The 22,252-nt window shown below is 35.1% G+C and overlaps 3 protein-coding genes across 3 annotated transcripts in view; 2 read left to right on the forward strand and 1 right to left on the reverse strand.

Annotated features, from left to right (window-relative positions):
* atxn7 (ataxin 7) overlaps positions 1 to 4,075 on the forward strand; it is a 34,625-nt gene extending 30,550 nt beyond the window's left edge. The window contains exons 13-14 of the mRNA XM_079396323.1: positions 782 to 918; positions 1,049 to 4,075. Coding sequence (XP_079252449.1) covers positions 782 to 918; positions 1,049 to 1,066 — 155 coding nt within the window. The 3' untranslated portion in view covers positions 1,067 to 4,075. The remainder of the gene's footprint in view (positions 1 to 781; positions 919 to 1,048) is intronic.
* LOC306856836 (26S proteasome non-ATPase regulatory subunit 6) lies at positions 3,903 to 7,445 on the reverse strand. The gene is made up of 8 exons (XM_079396324.1): positions 7,152 to 7,445; positions 6,338 to 6,543; positions 5,684 to 5,829; positions 5,378 to 5,597; positions 4,944 to 5,052; positions 4,576 to 4,744; positions 4,419 to 4,496; positions 3,903 to 4,325 (listed from the first exon to the last, which is right to left on the reverse strand). Exons 1-8 carry the CDS (start codon positions 7,294 to 7,296, stop codon positions 4,229 to 4,231), a joined length of 1,170 nt encoding a protein of 389 aa, XP_079252450.1. The 5' UTR covers positions 7,297 to 7,445; the 3' UTR covers positions 3,903 to 4,228.
* A 1,032-nt stretch (positions 7,446 to 8,477) lies between these two features.
* Positions 8,478 to 15,073, forward strand: LOC306856623 (solute carrier family 2, facilitated glucose transporter member 9-like; the record flags this gene model as incomplete). The annotated part of the gene is made up of 12 exons (XM_079395978.1): positions 8,478 to 8,582; positions 8,919 to 9,014; positions 9,545 to 9,705; positions 9,804 to 9,928; positions 9,998 to 10,127; positions 11,129 to 11,277; positions 11,363 to 11,550; positions 11,686 to 11,796; positions 11,924 to 12,025; positions 12,100 to 12,175; positions 13,158 to 13,285; positions 14,888 to 15,073. The coding sequence occupies 12 exons, from the start codon at positions 8,478 to 8,480 to the stop codon at positions 15,071 to 15,073; spliced, it is 1,557 nt and encodes a 518-aa protein (XP_079252104.1).
* Between the last annotated feature and the right edge of the window lie 7,179 nt (positions 15,074 to 22,252).

Raw genomic sequence — 22,252 nt, forward strand, 5'->3', positions numbered from 1 at the left:
ATTTCTGTTTCATCTTTATTTTTGATCAAGTTTCTTTTTCAGTTCATTTTAGCATTAATCTAGTTTCTGTTTTTTCCAGGTATATTAAATTTGCGTTCGGTTTAATCTCAGTTTAGTTTTAATCCCATTATGTTCCAGTTTTAGATTCAAATTAATTTCTTTGATCCAGTTTATTTTTAGTTTTAAACCAGACTGTCTAATGCTTTTTTAGTATTTATCCATTTTCTATTTAATTTCAGTTAATTGAATTTTGCTCTGTTTCATTTCAGTTTAGTCTCAATCTAAATTTCTAATTTTAGCTTCAGTCCATTTTGTCATTGTGTCTAATGTCATTTTATTAATAATCTAGTTTCCATTTGTATTCTATTTCAGTTTAGTTGTGATCTGGTTTCTGTCATTTCACATTATTATCAATTCTGTTTCATCTTGGTTTAGTTTTGATCCAGTTTCTATTTTACTTCATTTTAGTATTAATCCAGTTTCCGTGTTATTTCAGTTTTACTTTGATTGCTTTTTTTATTTTAGGTTTCATTGTTTAATTTCAGTTTAGTTTCTATTAAAGTTTTCTTTTTTACACTTCACTCTTCAAAGTTTACTTCAAAACTGAACAGAGAGTATACAGAAGTGTCAGGCTGACTTTTTTTCTGTGTCTGCATTGTTACATAAAGTCCTAAAACACTATAAACCCAAATTCACTTGTAGACTTAATTATTACATGCCATTCGTTGATTCCAAAGTGCTGTCTCTATTTCAAATTTTGTAATGACTTTGACCGCATCAGGAGCAGGAGGGGGAGGAGGACAAGGTCCTGGCAGGCCCAAAATGGCCAAATCTCCATCAATCAACAACATCCACAGCAAGCACGCTCGCTCTATACCTGGACCACCAGGGCTCCCTAACAGTTCACTCATACATCAGGTTAGTTTGTTTTCCTTCCTCGTTTTAGTTTAGAATGTAATATCTTCTCTTTCCTCTTAGACATTACATTTCCGTACTTGTGTGTGTGTGTGTGTGTGTGTGTGTGTGTGTGTGTGTGTGTTTCCCACAGCCAAAGGCTCGTCCCTGACACAGGTGTGGAGGCTCTGAGCGTGCTGAGCAGTAGGCTGGACCCAGAGCTCCCTCAGCCCCCTCATGCCACTCTGCACGAGGCCTTCTTTTTCTCTTACTCTTCCCACAATCCTCAGGGTGGAATGCACACTGGGTGGCCCATTGATGTCCTTCGTGAGGATTTCCTCCCAAAGCCATGCAGGGGCACTCTCCGGGGATAGGATAATAAGCCAGAGAGATATAGTTCTCCTGTCGGAGGTTATTATGAATCTATACAATGCACCGTTGGGTACAAAGCCTGCTGCGTAGAGAATGAGCTGCCCAGCCTGAGCACTTGCGCTGGGGTCGGAAGGTACAGATTTGGGCTGGTGCGTAGCCTCGCCAACACTACCAAGCATATGAGGGATGTACGATGTGAACAAGATGAGTTGCTTTACCGATATTCTTCGGTATATTAGCTTGAAGGTGTGGACATACGAGAACATACTGGACATACTGGAAACTGAAATCCTACTCAGCCTTGGAGGAAGTGTACAGGAGATGAACATCCCTAAAGTAGACACACAGTCAACTTATGTTAGTCATACACATGATCTCTCACTGGAAGGCTATATTAGATTGAGCTACACTCACTGCAGATAGACATGACAGGAGTGGAGTTTCAACATGAGCAACCTAAACTTAAAGATTATGCAAACTAGACATTTTTTAGACGACATTTTGTTTACAGGTTAGCATATGTATAGCAAACAGAACAAAATATTTATCGTTTACCATTTTCCATTATTTTTGAAAAGTTTTCATTTGGATTTGTTTTATTTCAAGGGGATTTTTTTTTTAACTTCAGACTTATTTCAGAGAAGCTAAAAGAAAAATCCAACCCCAAATCAAACTCAACACCTTGCATTAGCTAAAGCACTAGTTTTTTTTTGGTTTTGTTTTTTGACATGCTAGTAGCATGTCTTTACTGAATCCTGAGCAACAGTTGTCTCTTGAAGCTCCAGAAAACACTGTAATCCTTTTAAAAACCATGCCTTGGACAACACAGATCTTTTAGGTACATTAAGGGCTTGATTCAGTGAACCTGATTCAGTGAGCACATGCAAAAATTGCTCCTGTTGGAGCAAAATGAGATAAGGCAGGTGACTTTCACCTCCAGTTACCCTTCGTAGCACTAAAGAAGCATGTGCTGAAATCTTAATGTACTAAAATCTGCAGTCTCGTTCAAATGATTGTAGGAGAGTTTCCTGGTGAAGATGCCTTAGGCATGGTATCGTTATGTGCCGTTTCAATCTCAGAAAGGGGCTCGTGGCTAGCTGGCCATAGACCAACATTACAGAGACACTATCATCTCAGCAAATGGAGTAGACATCTACACGACTCTCAATACTGTGAGAGTCATAAACAGTAGTCTGGCCAGCACCATCTCATCAAATAACCACTACCTTATACTGCGACTGAACGTTCCTGCTTTGATCCCACACACGCTTTTGTTCTTTGTGACCCTAAAGGGGTTAGTAGCTAGACATTCTGATTTAAATCTCATTTTCATTGTGGGTCTGTTAACGTAAAGGTAGTAGATCCTTATTTGGCTCATTAATCTTCAAAAGAGATCTTGAGGTGGAGTTGGGGCTTCTCTTTAAAACTCCTGTAAATGACTGAACTCCACTGATGTCAGTTCGCAATGGTTGCTGAGAAGTAGAGCATGTTTTTTTTTTCTTGTATATTTTTCTCCTTCGGCTTTTTCGTACACGAAACCGAATTCAAATATTGAAGTATCCCTATTTCAGAAAACATATTTTGTTAAAGAATTGTACATATGGAGATGTATTTTTGCACAGGCATTTTCGTAAACGATTTTTGGTACAATTGAGATCATTATTATTTATTTAGTAAATGGAAACATTCTAAGATTATTAGAAGTGGTTCACTGCCAAGCCGATAATGCAATATGCCACTCAATCCGAACACAGCTTCTTGTTAGTCGCACGCTGAGTTCCCCCAGATTGATTGTTGCCACAGTAGTGGGAAATCATCCACCGTATGCCATGTTGTTTTCTAGTTGTCAGTAGTGCTTCTTTTCCCTCGTCTCGAACCAAGAGGTCAGAGAATGTGATCAAAATGGCCCGTTTAACTGTGCAAAAGATTTCTGGCTGGCTGATGTATTTTGTAGGACTTTTCTAACTGGGTGAGGGAACAAAACAGTTGTACAGTGCAAAATGTGCACCACTGTTGCCAAACGTAATTGGATACAATTGCTGTTGCTTTTTAATTTCTTATTCATTTGCTTTTAACGCTAAAAAAAATAAACAAAAAGAGAAAGTGCCTGAATTAGTTTCTCATCGACTGTTGTTAAGGCAGAGCTTTTTTATTTCATGTATTCTTCTTTTCACAGTACTTGAATGTTATTAAGGGTTTAGAAACTAAACCTGCCTAGAAATCTCACAAGTCGCCCTTTTCCCCTTCAAGTAGAGCGGTAACTCTTGATTGATGAAATGCATGGCAGAGGAGTAACACTTACTTGACAGGAGAAAAGCTTCTTATCGGTCCCTTGTATTCTTTTATGACTACTTTTGATATTAGAAATTTTCAAAACAAGAGGGATAGATATTTTTGTGGCTAAGTTGATTTCAACCAATGTTTCAGGCAGATAAATGTACTGTTTACCTTGAAATTGTAACTCCACTGTTTTCAGATGATGAAAGCTTTGTGGAGATGTTTGATTAAACACCACAGATCTGGAATGTGAATCGAAGATGATAAACGCAGTTTGCTTTTTGGGGAAGAAGCCTCTACATATAAAATTATGTACAAGTGTGTGTATATTTTGGTTGTTTTTTTCCTTTTTTTTTTTTGTATACATATTCAAAAATCATTTGATCAGCTGGACTTTTGTGTGTTGGCTGCTATGTAATTCATGAACAAAGACAGTAGGGTAGATTTACTTAATTTAAGGAAAGATTGTATAGTATATTTGTTTTGTAACAAGTTTCTGTAAATATAAAAAATAATTTATACAGTTATTTATAAGAAAAATGTGTCAGCCTCGGGTGTTTTTTCCATTTGCTCTCACACACCAAAGACAATGTTTCCTCCACTTCAGCTTTATTATATTCTGTACATAAAACAAAAGCCATGTTCACAAGAAAAGACGCGTATCGATCAAACGTCATATGCTGGATTACATGTTGATTACTCTGGACAGCTTCTGCACTCTGTTCAGCAGGAGATCGCCCTTCTTTATGGTTTCCTGGTACTGCCAGTTCTTACTATCAGGTCTGTGGGGGGAAAAAAAGACAAGAAATACATTTAGCTAACTATAGCTCCAAGAGATTTGAATACCTAGTCCACACAAACATTAAGGTCCTCACCTGTTGGTTTCCACGATCTCATTGACTTTGTCAATCTTGCAATGTAAACGTCCTGCGGCGATGAATCGCGACAACTCCCTTGGGACAGAAAAAGACCAAAGTGAGCATAGAAATAATGAACATTAACATGGTTGTTTATATATACAAGGGAGCGTACTGGTCGATGAACTCTGTGCTGACTCCAAACGCTTCGGCCATGTATCCCAGTGTGAGAGAGCGGTAGGATTCCAGGAGCTGGCTGTAGGCCAGGATGCGCATCTCTCGAACATAGTAACGGTAATGAGGAGCAAATAACCAGTCTTGCTTCATCTCCTGTTCCACTCGGGCTACAGAAGAGAAACAGAGGGAACCTCTGACCAAAACATTTTAATAACAGAAGAGCAGACTTGGAGAAGCACTTTCAATAAACATTACAAATAAATAACACCGCTTACAACATTAATCTTAAAATAGAGCGTGGCTAGTTAAGCAATAACATTTTCCTCAATTGTTCTTGAAAACCTGCTCCGCCAATATTTCACTTACCTAATGACTGAAAGAATACAGAATAACGGCACTCGTAGAGCGAGAAGAGGTACTGACGGACAGCAGGTAAACTGTGCAACACTTCCAAGATCTCAGCACCCTTAATTACCTGAGAGAAGACGAGATTTCATCATTTCTTGCGTTAGGTTAGTTATTACGATTTTTAGTTATTATTAGATTCCTGGTTCATTGTGCTTTCCAATGACTGGTCTAAAAATATGGCATTAACAATGATTATTTAATTCTATTGATCTCTATCTAATTTTTTAAATGAAAAGGATAGTTTTTAAAAGCTTTTTTAGGATTCTTTGATTAATAGAATGTACAGCAATTAATTAAAATCTTATCTTTTGCATTATTATCTTTACTGCCACTTTTGAATAAAAAAATGAATTGCTTTCCATCTTACATCAAACCTTTGAAAAGCATCTCACCTTCTCTCTCAGGTCGGGCCTCTTGAGTGCGATCATACACACATACACAGTGTACGTAACAAACGTCTTGTAGTCCATAAGCTCATACGAGGTGAATGTGGAGACCGTATCCAGAAAGAGCTCTGCTGCCTGCTTGAAATCCCGAATGGCCACGCAGTAGAGGCCCTGATAAACCTTCAGACGGTTCCTCCGGTCCCAGTCACCACCTTCTTCAATCAAGCTGTTCATACATGCACAGTTCAAGTGTCAGGCCAGCATTCGAGGGTGCGATGCATTTGTTAAATAAATCTGTACTCTATACTGTACCTTTTGGCTTTCTCGGTGTTGCGGGTGATGAGGTCATTGTCCATATAAAATAGGCCAATCCTCAGCAGGTAAAAAACAATATCTAAGCGATGACCAAGAGCAACAGTCTTGTCGTAGGTCTTCCTGAAGGCGGTCAGGGCCCCTTCCTAAATGAAAGATAGAAATATTATCAATGGATATAAGGATTAAATATGTGTAAGAAGCTGAAAAGATAAAAAGCAGAAAATAAAATATATAGATGTATTACCAAACTTAAAAATATATAGCACCATTAATTCAGGAAGCATGAAATTAATCAAAATTGACATTTTAATAGCATCAAATAAATGCTGTTCTTTTGAAATTTTTCTATACATCAAAGAAACCCGTTTCATTGTTTTCATAAAAATACTAAGCATTATAAATATGAACTGTTTTGAGCATTGATAAGAAATATTTTTTGAGCACCAAATCAGCATATTAAACTGAGTAATGATATTGAAAATTCAGCTTTGCATCACAGAAACAAAACGTCTTGCAAATATATTAAAATAGACGTATTACACAATATGACTGTTTTACTGTAATTTTAACAAATAAATGCAGTCTTGGTGAGCATATCGACACATGGTTTACAATTTAGCATGACTGCGAATGTATGGATTGAATTCACACCTTGTCACCGATGCGTATGAGATATTCAGCTTTGGCCATCATTGCATCTCTGATCTCACTCTCTCCCTGGTTCTTCTCAGCATCTTCCAAAACATCATCCAGCCTTTTCAGTTCATCCTCATTTGCTTTCTTCATCTTACTCAGCAGATCCGTGTCCACCTGCCATTTCAGCTCTTTACACAGGGCTTCATAGTACGGGGCCATGTCTACAAAACACAATCACAACATCATTACAGTATGATTAGATATGAGAGAAACAGTGATCTGATAAGTACATACACTACGGATGGCTGATGACACAACAAGATAGGCACAGGTTTTTTGGGGCAAATTCTCACAAGTTTTAAATGTTATAAATGTATGCAAGGTTTCCTTTGTGACTACGTGTGAATACATACTACTGGAGATTACTGCCTTCACAAATGTTACGTACCGATTTAAATTACGTTGATTAAAAATATTTTTGTAATAGGCTAATTTTTGTAATTACAGTACAAAAACTAAACGTAAACTGTGTGACAACGGCCCCTGTTTAACCCTATATCATAATAAAGTAATTAAGAAAACTAACAATGGACATTCAAAAGTGCCAGAAGACGAAATGTGTAGTTAATTGCATGAAAACAACCAAAAACATTAGCAGCTAATGTGCTACTAGCTTTAGCTTTAGCTGTCAGCTAACTAAACCCCAAAGAGGCAAGGAAATTACAAAGCTTGGGCATGAAACAGCTGAATATATCGCAGTAGTACAGAAACGTTGACATTTATCTGATAAACGAGCAGCGTATGTGTGTGTGTGAGTGAATGAACTCACTGTTGAGTTTGACGGCGTCCATCAGCTCGCTCTTCACTTTAGCATCCTGTCTGTGATCATCCAGAGTCAGTAAAAACTTCAGCTGAGCTATTCTCAGATTGGGGTTTTTAGGTAAACCCTCTTCCTCCAGGTTTTCCAAAGGCATATTTGCGGAGTTAAAAGAGATCTAGAGAAGTACTGGAGACTAGGTTATTATTTTCGGCGGGGAGTGATAATGATAAACCAGTGACAACGATGACTACGGAGAAATCTAAACAAAAAAAATGTGTAAATTCACTTCCTCTTGCTCGAGACAACGACGCGGGGAAAAGACAGTCTATCAAAATCAAACAACGTAACAAAAATAATAACACGCCCCCATCTGGTTGTATGTTATATTGCACCCACAACGATTTTCAATTTTTCAGATGCCACCGCAAATATGACCATACTAAAATTTATAAGACATATATATATATATATATATATATATATATATATATATATATATATATAATGTATGTATGTATATGTGACCCTGGACCACAAAACCAGTCATAAGGGTCAATTTTACAAAATTGAGAAGCATGAATAAATCTGGATAAATAAGCTTTCCATTAATGTATGGTTTGATAAGATATAGAGACAATATCTATTTGAAAATCTAAAATTTGAGGGTGCAAAAAAAATCTAAATATTGAGAAAATCGCCTTTAAAGTTGTCCAAATGAAGCTCTTAGCATATTACTAGTCAAAAATTAAGTTTTTATATATTTACAATAGGACATTAACTAAATATCTTAATGGAACATGATGTTTACTTAATATCCTAGTGATTTTTGGCATAAAAGAAAAATCTATAATTTTGACTCATGCAATGTATTTTTGGCTATTGCTACAAATATACCCCAGCGACTTAAGACTGGTTTTGTGCTCCAGGGTCACACATATACAGTATATATATATATATATATATATATTGTATATTTATATATATATATATATATATATATATATATATATATATATATATACCCAATTCAAACTGTGAAAAATGAATACTATTATCTAACTATTATCTATTCAATACAGTACTTAATTTTTTTAACAGTTTTTTTATTTTATTTTTTCTTTCCATCTATATTAATTTTATTTTAATCAGGTTTTTTTTTATTAAATTTAAATGTATTTTTTATCAAATGTGTTTACACAAAATGATAGTATAAATAAAGCATTTAAAATAAAACTATTTTTTAAACTGGACAAATGCAAACAGATATATAAATAGATAGCAAACTTTTAGGAGACAAAATGTGACGAGTCATTCCGGTGTCAAAAATTAATCAAAATGTCTAACAGAGATGGCACAGTATTTATTGGAGAGAAGCAGTGGTGCTTCATGGACACAAGAAGATACAAGAAGAAAAACATGAAGAGTGTGTTGCAGGAACTGGTAGGAACATGTTATTTCAATATATTGGCAATATATTATTATAGAAGAATTAAAGAATTATTGCCTCATTATGTTTCAACAAAATAAGCATAATGTTAAAAAAAGTATAATATGTCTCTGTAAAATAATCAATTTATTTTCTTTATATCTTTAAAACAAGTGCAGAGTTCAATTCTTAACCAAGCTTTACTCATTTACTCAAAATACGGCTCTGTATCATTCTGGAGCAAGAGAAACCCCCTCTGTGCTCTGTTTTGTAGTTTAATGTGAAATATCAAAAGTATTGACTTGAAATGTTGCACATGTAGTAAATGAACAGCATGTCTGTAATTCCAGGTTGGTGGGAAAGCACTTATCTTGATCGTTGTGCTGGGACTGGGAGGATCTTTTCAAAATGGATTTCATCTCGTAGCAATAAGCTCTCCATCTCCAGTGCGCTCTTTTCCTGTTATTACATTAAGAATGGAGGTTATGTTATTTAAGGGGTCTTTGTTACAGTTTAATTACACATATATGTAACACCATGTACATTCTTAAAAATCAAGTTTCCAAAAGGAGGGTTTTCACAGCGATGCCATAGAGGAACTGTTTGTGATTCCCAAAGAGCTTTGAGATAACTTAATTTTTTCAAGTGTGAAGAATATTTTAATAATCTAAAGAAACTTTTTCTACTACAAATAAGCTTTTGTACAATCGAAAGGTTCAGTAGATGTTAAATGTTCTTCATGGAATCATAGAAGCCAATAAAGAACCTTAAGAGTGTAGGGTTTGGTTTAGTTCATTGTAATTATGCAGAATTTACTGTTACTGTTACTATAGTAAGTATACATGTAACGTGTAACAAGGACACTGTAAAATAAAGTATTCCCAGAAGGCCATTTAAATATGAGTTCAGTTTCATATACAATCTATGAATCAATCGATGATGATTTGTCTCCAATCTGTTATCTGTTTCCCCACAGTACATTCAGAGCTTTATTAACAGCAGCTGGACGTATCACTATGGGGATGTTCCAGAAGAGAAGACCATCACCTTTATCTGGTCTACTGTGGTGGCTCTATATGCTTTAGGAGGTCTCATTGGCTCCATTACTGTCAGATACTTTACCAGTCACCTGGGAAGGTTAATCTCATCCATCCTCATCTGCTTTTCCTAGTCTTCCTTTTAATGTTTTCACAACAAGAACGGATGTTTATTTACTGTATATGTTCTTCTTGCAGAAAAGGAGCTATGCTGTTGAACAGTGCCATAGCAGTTGTGGCCACAGTAATTATGTACATTAGCAAACCTACTTACTCATTTGAGTTGATACTTGTAGCACGCTTCTTATTTGGATTCGGATCAGGTATGTATACTGTAAATAAATTATATATATATATATATATATAAGATGTGATTTGCTCTTTGTTCAAAGGGTTGGGTTTGAATGTACATACGATCTACCTTGGTGAGATTTCACCGAAGAAAATCAGAGGCCTTGTGACAGTCACAGTCACTACCTTTATGTCACTTGGTAAACTATTAGGACAATTTGCTGGCCTCAGGTAATAATTAAGTATTAAAGCTTGGGCACTGAATTAATTGGACATCTGAATCAAGCTTGCAGTCAATTATATGAAAAGGGCAGATTTAAGCAGACCAAATGACTGAAGAAGTCCAACATACAGCCCCAGAAGAAGCCTGTCTTTCACCTCGAGAGCGGAGTTCTTTAATTAAGAAAAAAAAAAGAGAAAAAGATCACATTATTAATCAAATGTTCACAGTATTATCAATAACATGCTTTGATAAATACACCAGCAGTCAAAAGTTTAGTCAAAAGTCTCTTATTTAAAAGTCTAATAATTAATATTTCCTATTATTATCAATGTTGAAAACAGGTTCTTAATGTTTTTGTGGAAAACGTGATACACTACAATTTAAACATTTGGGGTATAAGATATTTCAAAAAGTAATACTTTACTCAGCAAGGACATATTAAATTGACCAAAGTGATAGTATTACAAAATATTTATATTTTAATTAAATGCTGTTCTTTTAACTTTTCATCAAAGAAAATTTATATTTTAAAAGTTATATTTTAGTCATTTTAAATTTTCACAAATACATTAAGCACCAAAAACATTGATAACAGTAAGAATAATTATTAATAATCAAGCACCAAAAATAACTGACAACAACTTATAAGCATCAAATCTGCATATTATAATGATTTCTGAAGGATCATGTGACACTGAAGACTGAAAATTCACCTTTGCTATCACATATATTACATTAAATAGTTTATTTGTATAATATTCCGCAATGTTTACTGTATTTTTTGATCAAATAAATGCAGCCTTGTAGAACAAGAGATTTATTTCAAAACCATTTTTAAAAGAACTAATTATTCCAAACGTTTGACCAGTAATGTAGATAGGGTGAATATTCATTTCATGCCACCATTAATGTTTGATTTATCTGTCTTAATTGATCTGGCTTCAGGAAAGGAATCTTTTGATACACAAAATTTCTTTGAATTGAGCTAAGTTTCTCATTTTATTCACAGGGAAATTCTTGGCCGCGAAGAGTGCTGGAACATTCTTCTATGCATCCCAACATTTTTTTGTGTGGTCCAGCTGGCAATCTTGCCATTCTTCCCTGATGCTCCACGATATATTCTGATAGAGAAAGGCAACACTCGACAATGCAAAAAAGGTGCATTCCATTTACCTGATCAACCTCTGTAAGTCATTGCAAACGTCTTTTGTGTTAAATCACATATTCACGTTTTGATCGGCAGCACTGCAGTGTCTGTGGGGACCGGGCGATTATAAATTGGAGATAGAGGAGATGTTAGCAGAACAGGCAGTCATTGGAGAGGAGCACAACAAGTGTGTGCTGGATCTGCTGAGAGACAAGCACCTGCACTGGCAGGTCCTTTCCGTGCTGGTCATAAACAGCTGCATCCAGTTCAGCGGCATCTCTGCTGTAAATCATTTAGCATTTATCCTAAATACACCAAATAATGCTTCTTAATAGGAATGTGTCTTATGTCATTGTGTTGTCAAAACATACCTTACCTGTATACTATATATTGTGATCTTTTACCCTTCTTGCTCACAGCTCACTGTCTTCTCCTTCAACGTCTTTTTGGAAGCGGGTATTCCAGTGGACAAGATCCGTTACGTCACTCTGGGCATAGGAGCATCAGAAGTCCTCATCTCCATAACCTGTGTAAGATCTAGAGAGGCACACATTAAAGCATGTAATCTGAACTCAGACTGGGTTCATTTGTCATGGAGGAACATCATGAATCATCTATGGGGCCCATGTGTGCATTTGTGTTTGTGTGCATGTGTAGGTGCTGTTTATTGAGAGTGTGGGGAGGAGAGCCTTGATGTGGCGAGGATTTGGGGGAATGTCGGCCATTATGGCATTAATCACTGTCACCCTGTACCTAAAGGTGAGTCTCTATCATTTAACAGTTCACAGCGATCAAAACAGAACTTTAGAACCTTATCTCTGTTTCGTCTGCAGGACTACAGCTCTGTGATTCCATACACCACTGTCATCCTCATTTTCCTGTTCTTTATTTTCTATGGGGGAGGCCCAGGTAAACTATTTAAATATTTATACAACATTTAGTTTCAATCCTCAAATCTGATTGGTCACATGGCATTCCAAAAGCACCAATAACCATATATAAGGGGCTGTGCACACAAAATGCTTTTTTGAATTTAATTTTCATTGTTTTCTTATGTAAACATGTGGTATAAGACCATTTCACCATCGTGCATATGCAGCTTCTCATGCACAACATGCCTTTATAGAAACAAAGAATCATGTTAAAAGAAGTTCAACTTTTTAAAAAATGCATCTCCACACCTTACCTTTTTTTCATTCCACTGCCCCGAATCTCACATTTTTTTCTGTGTGATTAGCCCCTAATAGCACTGGGATTTTTTGTTTTTTTGTTTGCATCACTCCCAGATCCATTCAAAATCATTCAGGAATTAAACAAGTGTTAATGATTAAAACACTGAATCATTCCATTCAGAAACATTGATTCATTTAGCAATGTAGCATCTCTGTTGATTGATTTGACAGTTGATTTTCTACTTTGTTTGAAACTACTTTCATTGGTTGTGCAAAATAAAGTAATTAGCTATATTATATCTAAACAGTGATTGCACAGTTCGGCAAATTTTCGTGGGCAAAATCCAGTCAATTTCAATAGGAATCAAAGCGATGGGGAATTTCGATTGAGGGCGAAAAATTTTCCATGCAGATTTGCAACAGATCAAAGTTTCAAACCGTCTGGTTTGAAAGTGACTTTTGTTTGAGCTGTGTTTTATACATTGCTACACTATTGACAATAGACAAAGGAACTTTTTTGCCTGTGGAATTTTAATAATGTGATCATTTTTGCTATATTTACTTCCTGTTGTATAATAAATATCGCTCTTTCAATCATGCTGCTTTGTTCAAAGCAACAGCATTCAACAGCATTCATATTGCTTATGATAAGCACATACCACATTGATTAGAAACTGACTAGCCAGTGCCAACAACTCTAACCAGTTTGATCTGAACAGCTGGAATAGCCCCATCACTTGCCAATGAGATCTTCATCCAGTCATACCGCCCGGCTGCATTTGTGTTTATGGGCTTCATACGTTGGCTGGGATTCACCATGCTTGGATTCATCTTCCCATTCCTTATTGTAAGTCCATCACCATACCAATACCATAAAAACCATGTGGGTGATTCCGTGTCAACTCAACCATTGGTCCCTAGCTGGCTCAAATTTTGATTTTGTCAATATTTTTTCTGAAGAAAGATAAACATTTAGTGAAGAAAGACAAAATATTCAATGTCACGGAAGTATATTTATGGAGTAATCCACTATTTTGTAGAGGTGGGTCAAAATGGCAGTTTTCACCTGAGGGGTAAAAATGACTTTAGAAAGATGTGCCATCATTACTTTGTTTTTGCATAGAGATTGGTAGGTCTATTAGTAAATCGGTTGACTTTAGCAAAAAAAAAAAAAAAAAAAAAAAAGAAGAAATTCTGCAAAGTTTACATGGCTGTAACTCAAGAAGTATTAAAGATAACAAACTTTTCTTTTGGCATCTTCATTATTCTTCAGACAATCCTTTTCAAATACAATAAGGTTTTCAAACATTTGGTTTTCAGCCAATGAAAATGAGTAAAATTCAACAATCTTGACATAGAGCCGCACTGAGATAACCATATCTATGGGACTGAACTACATAGGCCAACAAGAAAAGTTGATTAAGATTCAGAACCTTAAATCATACTGTGATATCTTTAATACTTCTTCTAGTTGCAGACATCCAAACATTGGAAAAATAATATTTATTGCAACAGTTTTGATAGAGGGAAACAAGATATATATTTAGTTTCAACGTTGTTTTTCAGACATTCCTCTATAAAAGAAAAAAATATCATCTGTATGAAAAGTGACTCACATTTGTTTTTAAACAACTGAATATGTATAGTTTAAAAAAATTACTCCTGGAGCCATATTGAGATTCAAACATCTCTGAAATTGAACCATATATAGGCCCTTGATGAAGATGCCAAAGGAAAGTTCAGTTTAAACCCAAAATCTAAAAGGGCATTAATTTATCGATTGATACATCTTGAGTTACAGGCACGCAAACTGTCACCACTGACATATAATGCAAGAAATATTGCTAAAGTCAGATAAAACAGATTTTACTAATAGACCTACCAATCTCTATGTAAAAATAAAATAATAATTCTGTCATCTTTTTGAAGTCATTTTTACCACCCTGTAACTTGGCTCTGAATCTTAGATGGCCCCCCTCTACAAAATAGTGAATTACTCATTAAACATCCATAGTATTTTGGCTTTCTTCAGAAAAAAAATATTGACAAAATGAAAAATTTGAGCCGGTGAAGTTTCTCAAATTTGGTTGATTTGACACAGAATGACCAAATGCTTTAAACTTTAATGAGGTTAACGTTAAAATATATAGTGAGTGTGTTCCCAGTAAATGTCTTTGCTATTAGATGTTTCATGTAGAAGCTTTTGCCAGCATATATACAGCCAGTGATCATGACTGTATTGTGAATCCCTCAAAGTTTCTCTTCTCTTTATTTTATACTGTCATAAGAGACCAACTAAAACACAGAATGATTCTTTAATGTGTGCCCTACTATATGACTTTGTCTTGAACAATGTGTAATACCAGGCTTTCAGCACACCTTTTCGCTGCTCTGCAGACTGTCGTCTCACTTTAACAAAAGGCCACGTTTCTCATCCATGTTTCTGCAGGCCACTCTGAAGTCTCTGAGCTTTGTACTCTTCTCCTGCGTTTGTCTGATAGCCGCTCTCTATATCTTCTTCATCCTTCCTGAAACAAAAGGCAAAACTCTCCTTGAGATTTCCCAAGAGTTTGAGAAAATCAGAGCATGTGGATCCTCCAAAGAAGATGTCACGTGCTTAGAGACCAAGCTGTAAAGTATATTGATGTGAATATGGACTAGATGTGGACTGGCGCATGAAATATTAAACTATCATCATATTTATCAACATTATAAAGACAGACTGCTTGGGTTTATTTAGCAATAATAGCCAGATGACGGTACATTATCCTACTCAATAAAGCAATAAATAAATAAACACACTTGAAATATTGATTTATTAAGTTATTTTGTGAGAAGAAAAAGACAGTTGTGGAGAAATATATATATATTAAATATATTTTATTTTAGTGTTTAACAAAAAACATTATACTGTACTAGACTAGTTTTTTATTTTTCCCCCTGTTCAGATTATGTTTCCATCCAGTCAAACATGTTTGATATCTTTTAGAGCACATATTGTTTTCATTTGCCACGCGTTTCCTAGCAATGCGTTTCTGTGGGAATGTGTTGTTTCCAGAATCACCTGAAATGCTGGTAGTGTGTGATCCTCAGTCCTCAGGATTTGATGTCCTGTTTTTCTCAGTAATTTACAAAGTCAGCAAGTGATACCTAGTGTTCTGAAATTTCATGCAGTATATTCCAGCCCTAAGCAAACATTATAACGGCATTGTAAGCTCTGCAAGATTACCTTCATTCTATTTCTATATAGTGCAAATAGTTGAACTGTTAAGTGAGGTTGACCCTACTGAATCAGCCCACCCATGTTATTGCGCAGGGGCTTTGAGTTGCAGAACTCGCTCTGGGAATTTCTGTCTTATCAGTCCCAGACAGGCTGTATTGGGCTTCCTAGCCTCATTAGCAGTTTAATAGGTACTGTGTGAACTTCACAGACCAATAATGATTGACATGACTAGATGCTTTATCACCGCCTCAGCCGTTTCATAGGATTAACTGGAGGATTCATTTAAATGACTATCAATGATTATGGACATCCCACAACACCCAAAGTGTATCATATCTGAAAAACTTGTGTACAGCATATTTCCTAACGGGAATGGCCTAATTTTAGTTCGAAACTAGGAGATTCAAATGTGCTACAGGCTTCAACAGAACCTCATAGGCCCAAATATTATTTTGACAACTTTTAGTAAACTGGATTCATAGTGAATACAGTTACTAGCAGCAAAACTAATTGCGGAAATTAGGAATAATATCACATGTAAATATTATGTGTTTGTGTGTTTCTTTAGCTTTTGTTTGATAGAAAGAGTTTGATAAAGTAATAAATTAAATGAAGAAAAAAATTAAACGTAATAATTCATATCTTTTTATATTTGTTTATTTTATATATTCTCATATTTTAAGATTGAAATACTGGGTCTAGCGTAAAACAATAAAATATACATTCATTTGAAAGTAGCAAAAATAAATGAATAACGTATGGGTTTCCAAGAGTTGTGACTTTCATATGAAATCTGTTTTAATAAAACATCGAACCTGTGATATAAAGTTAAAGAATCATCCCGATATGTATATAAATAAATAATTTCAATTTAAATTATGGGACAATACTTTTAACTCCCAATGGATGGCGCTGTTTATTCACTGCAGAATTACCGTGCGGTGTGATTATAACTTTTAATAAGATTTGTTCATCTGCAAATTCATACAACACAATACAATGCTACACTGGAAGCACGTTTCCTTATTACCAATTAAGCTTTTACCTAAAAAAAAAAATTAAAATAAAATATGAGAACGTTAACTAGGCTATATAGCTGTTTCTTTTAAATGTATTTGAGTGAAACTGATTAGGCCTACTTTAATATTATGATTATTTTCTGACCTATCTATGCTGTGACTTTTATACTACAATTTAAAAAATATAGTCTCCCATTATCTGAAGTGGGACTAATTTTTGTCTAATGAAATGCTTTGCTGTTAATGCAGTTCTTCTGGTTTTTTCACATTCTTTGGATAGAAGGGGTTAAAATATAGGCCTCTCCACTATATGTATGTGCAAATCTTGTTTTCATGTGTTTTTAAGAAGTCTCTTACACTCACCAAGGCTGCATTTATTTAGACAAAAATGCAGTAACAACACAAATAATGTGAAATATTAATATTTTCAGAAATAATTTATTCTGTGATGGCAAAGCTTTTTGTACTTTTTTTAAAGGATCTCCTTTGAGACAACCTAACATTCACAATAAAACATTAGTAATCACCTCTCAAACACAATGTCAAAGTCATGATCTCATGAAAAACACTGCAATTTGACACCAGTCCTCTCAGTAGGCATTTTGTTAATTCTGAGTGTCCTTGGCTTAAGTGGTGGACAATTCTAAAAGATCTAAAATGCATTAAGGGCTGAACACACTAATAATAGCTGAACGGCATACTGACACGGCACTGTGCATTAACAAAGTAGCCTAATTTGTCCTCCACTCATCGCTGTCAATCCGCAAAGGCAAGTGATATAATGGTATGGAATCTGTGAGGAGACGGTCAGACAATGTTAATATAATTAGCTTCATTAACATTGCTGCAGCTCGTTATTAGTGTTCAGGTGCCGTCCTGTCGAGTGTAAAACTGAAATCGATCATTAATCTAGAGAATGAGTGTGCAAGCAGATGCACTCAGACTTTGACATCACAAGGTTAATGTGCAAAGCAAATATTCATCATGACTCACAATATACCAATGCTCTACAGTCACTTTCACCTTTTAAAACACCCATCTGAACTACAACACAAGCAGTACAAAGTATACAACTGGGGTGGACGATATAGTTAAAATTTATTAAAAATAAATAAATAATAAATTAATATATTATTTGCTTGTGTTATTTGCAGTTTCTCTTGAAAAAAAAATGTGATTTGTTTTATTTGATTTTTTTATTATTATTATTATTTTCTTTTAATCTGATCTGGATATAACAGTTATTGTTACAAAATAAAGTACATAAAATATGCACTAGTTAAAACCCCCCATAAAAATACCATTTTGAATTAAAAAATATTAAAATTCTATGCAATTATCAACAGATTTAATATGGATCGTCAACATGTCCCAGTAAATGAGCGTTAGCATGTGAGTAAGTGCACAGATGGGCATGTTTCAGTAAGGTCATTAATGTTTGTAGAATGACTGGGGCTGCAGCTGGATATCAGGGGGCTATGGGATTATCTCCTATGTGTGAATAAGAAATGAATGTCTCTATGAATGTTAAACAGTCCTGAGACCTCCTGATCCGAGGATTATGAGCTCTGAATAGCTTCATTTAGCTGCGGTAGCATCACGGTGTAGACATGTGGTGTTCATTGTAATGGATTTGTGTGTTGTCATTGTGTCCAAATAGCACAGGTTGCTGTATGGGCATTTCTGAATGGAAACAAACAGAGCAGAATGGATTTGAATTGAGTGTATTGTATCTGTAGGTAATATGTTTTGTATCATGCCTCATTGTTTCTGATAATACATTCACGCTATTTTATATTAGCTACATGCATGATGGATTCCTAAGCGTGGATATATGTGTGTTTTGGGATATCTGACTGAAATGATAAAACCCTCAAGTGGTTTGATGTCATATTTTTGGCATACAACTCGTAACATCCAGCTGGTGATATGAGAAGCTCATTAATGCATAAAATTTTATGCAGATGGAAATTAAAGAATCATATTTATCTCCTGGATGAACAACAAATCCCAAAACTTACACAAGGATGGGCTGTGAATTATAATCATGTATGTTTCTCAGAACATAAAAAAACATCTCCATAAAATAAATGTCTCTGGCAGTCCCCCCCCCCCAAACACTGATGATCTAACATCTTTTTGCTCAAAAGGCATATTGAACCACATATTTGTTCTGCCTGAGTTCAGTCATCACCAAGTTCGTCAAGTCACATATGTATCTGGTAAATAGGCACTTGCAAAAAAAGAAAGAAAGAAAGAAATTCACTTTTGCCTGCCATGGTAACCATAGCAACAGCAGGCAGCTCAAGCACTTTTCATTCTTTTTGGAACAGTTACTAAACATACTGTCAATATGTATCACCCTATTAGATATCACAAAAAACCTGGAATAGAAATTCACCCTATTCTATTTTCTAAGTTCAATTACTTAAAAAAAATTTAAATTGAACTGCACATTCAATCAAAATCAAGTCGTAATTGGACTTCTCTCTGGTGATGTATGCAAGACTTCTTCATTTTATCTCCAACCAAATCAGTCTTTCTTTGTTGATAAACTGGATGTACATCCCAGCATGGAAGAAAAGATCTATCGTTACTTAAGATTCATTGCAACTCTAAGAGAGCTGACATTTGTCTAACATTGCTCAGGGTTGCACAAATGAACCTTAACAGAATGCAGCTGGGAAATGATGAAATAATTCATTTAAAATTGTCATCACTCCTGAAAGCCTATCGCCATCTAATTGAACACACGAGGGCCAGTTGAGGAAGTTCTCGCTCTAGGTACATCTTATTGAGGAGCATGGGATGCTGTGATGGTTACTCGTAACACTGAAGCATTGTAAAACCTTAGCGCATTGAATCTGGCTGTGCTGCTGAGCAGTATAATTATAAGCAGTTTCCCCTAATTGCGGCTCTTAATAACACCCAGAAGAGTGTCTGCGCTGTACTTCAGTAATAGTAATGACACCAGTTATTTTGAGCAATTAGCTGATTCACACATAATGGCAAATTTAATTTTGGCAAATTATCAGGTGTTAAAAATGGCAGATATAAGTTAAGTATACATTTTGCAAATAAATAGCTAGTTTAATCTGTTAGTAATCATATTGATGGTTCAGTCAGACTAAAAGGATTCATGTAAACACCTCAACTGATCTGAATTAAATTTCAATTGGTTTGAAGGGTGGCATAAACTTGAAAAAAATCTGATCTATAGAAAAAAAAAAATGAAGCAAGTAAATGCTTGAATCTGATTATTTTCTTAGATTCAAAAATATCTTGCATACATGCGCATGTTTTACGAATGTGCATACAGGAGGTTGTTTGTTTGAGTATTGAATGATTACTGCTACTGTTACTTATCTGTATGTTTAAATTTTCTTTGCCTGCATATTGATATTATTGATTAGTAATTTTGTTTGACTGTTGGATAATGTATGTCTTTGAGTGAGCTGGTATTGATCTGTTGGTACTAGGTATAGTATAATTTTTTAAACGGATGTTAATTTTTTAGGATGTGTAATTTTTATATGTATTTGATATGTTTTGATTAATTGATTTATATTTTTAGGGTGACAATTTTACCATCAGTCCAGGGACTGCAGATGCAAAGATGCAAAAATTCTGGCACATTGTACATTTACGTATTATTGATGTGCATTGTCCCTGTCAAATAAACCTGAAAATATAACTGCAAAAGATATATAAACAGATTTTCAGAATTTAAACTCAAATATTCGGTTAGATTAGCGTACATTTGTGCATGTTAACATACCTAATGAAAATTGAACTGCAATTTTCATAAATGCTGTATGAAAAGTCCTAAAAGAGGCCAATGCTTGTAGTTTCAAGCTTCCAGTTGTTTGTGGTCATTTTTGCTTAATCTTGAATATTTCAGTTTGAAACTGGATGACATTAATAGAACATGGCTTTGAAAAAACAGAAAGGCCCGGTTTCACAGACAGGGCTCAAACTAAACCAGGATTAGGCCATAGTTCAATTAGGACATTTAAGTAATTTTTACTTAGAAAAAACATTACTGGTGTGTATCTTGAGGCAAAAAAAGGCACTGTTATGTTTTAAGATCAGTCAGTGCAAGTTTCTTTCAGTTGAAACAGCTCAGACTTAGATTTTAGTCTAGGACTGGGCTTAAGCCTTGTCTGTGAAACCGGGGGAAAGAGTGTTAAAAATTTAAAACGACAGTTAGAATATATATCAAACTTTATGCAGGGGTTGATGGCTTTAACTTTAATGCTCCAGAGATAAATTTACATTAAAAACTGTGCATAAAAGACAATCATATTTAAATAGGAATTACAGCAGTCAGTTCTCGAGTCAACTAATAATGACTGCGGTGGTCAAGTCACGTCATTGAAAGTGCTTTCTACATCAGTCACCTCTGACATAAATGCTCTAAAAGCATAAAGTTAAACCACAAATTGCTGAAAAGACTTGTAATTTCCACAATAGATGGATAGACTATAAACTCACATATTTTATATACATATTGTTTTAATGGTTTTAAGTATAATGCCTGCTCTCAGCTCTGGTCCTTAGATTAATTCAGTCATGGCCCACAGATTAATATAGGGTCATAAGTAGGATAATGTCAACTCAGAGTCTCTTTATGGTTTTATGAGATATTCCTTAGGTTAAGGACAGTAGAGATTCTTGGGCAGAGAAAGAGGACTCTTTTATAAACGATTTAGATGCCCAAAGAAAAAATAAATCTGTAATTACTTGTGAATGAGAAATGTTCTAATCTTGATGCATCTCTCTGAAGGTAAGGGAACTATATTATCAAGTAAAATAATTCAAAGGAGCTAATTCAAAAGGCTTTGCTATCTAAAATGTGGCAAATGAGCTTCAGCTATCAGGGATGCAGGTTGGTTGGAGGCCATTTACAAATGAACTGAAATTGTCTGGAAAAACCAACATGGGCCACTGCCCTTAATGGCAAAGACAGGTCTGACACTTTCCATTATGACTATAAGTTACGCCTGGGCTGTTTCACAATTTCACGGTTTTGCTTTGTCTGCAGTATCAGCCCTCAGTGGACCTCTGGGGACTATTTTTAACATTATATCATGCAGTTCGTGAAAATTTGCTGTTCTTTCAAAATCCAGCAAAACTCACACTGTAAAACTGTGTGGCTAAATAACCATCAAACAGAAATGTGTTCCATTTGCAAAAGTGTGGTTGAGCAATTATTGATTGATAGGGAACATTCAAACTGCTCCTTCACGGATAGAATAATACTGTCATTAAAGGGACAGATCACACAAACATTAAAAATCTGTCACCAATTTAAGTAGATTTTACCAACTGAAAATCTGTCCACTCCAGCTCCAAAGTTGAATCAAAGTCTTTAGTTCAGTAGCGGTATTCGTGAATGAATTTTGTTCAAGTAAAATATTTTCAATGAATTTAATGATTCGTTCACAAATCTTTCTTGAGGTCATTTCACACTGACTGAATGATCCAATAGTAGTTGTTAAAAGTTCACAGCAGGTTAAGATTATTAGTGAATAAATATACTTAAAGCTCGGTCTGTTCCTCTCACATTTGT

This window comes from Barbus barbus (genome assembly GCF_936440315.1).
Source record: "Barbus barbus genome assembly, chromosome: 37".
In the NCBI taxonomy this organism is placed as follows: domain Eukaryota; kingdom Metazoa; phylum Chordata; class Actinopteri; order Cypriniformes; family Cyprinidae; genus Barbus; species Barbus barbus.

Bases quoted from the DNA above. Each gene is read 5' to 3' on its own strand.
- LOC306856836 (XM_079396324.1), bottom strand. From the start codon at position 7,296: ATGCCTTTGGAAAACCTGGAGGAAGAGGGTTTACCTAAAAACCCCAAT. The intron at 6,544-7,151 runs GTGAGTTCATTC...TGTGTTTTGTAG, and splicing joins GGACGCCGTCAAACTCAACA to ACATGGCCCCGTACTATGAA. The intron at 5,053-5,377 runs GTGAGATGCTTT...GTCTTCTCTCAG, and splicing joins GGCCCGACCTGAGAGAGAAG to GTAATTAAGGGTGCTGAGAT.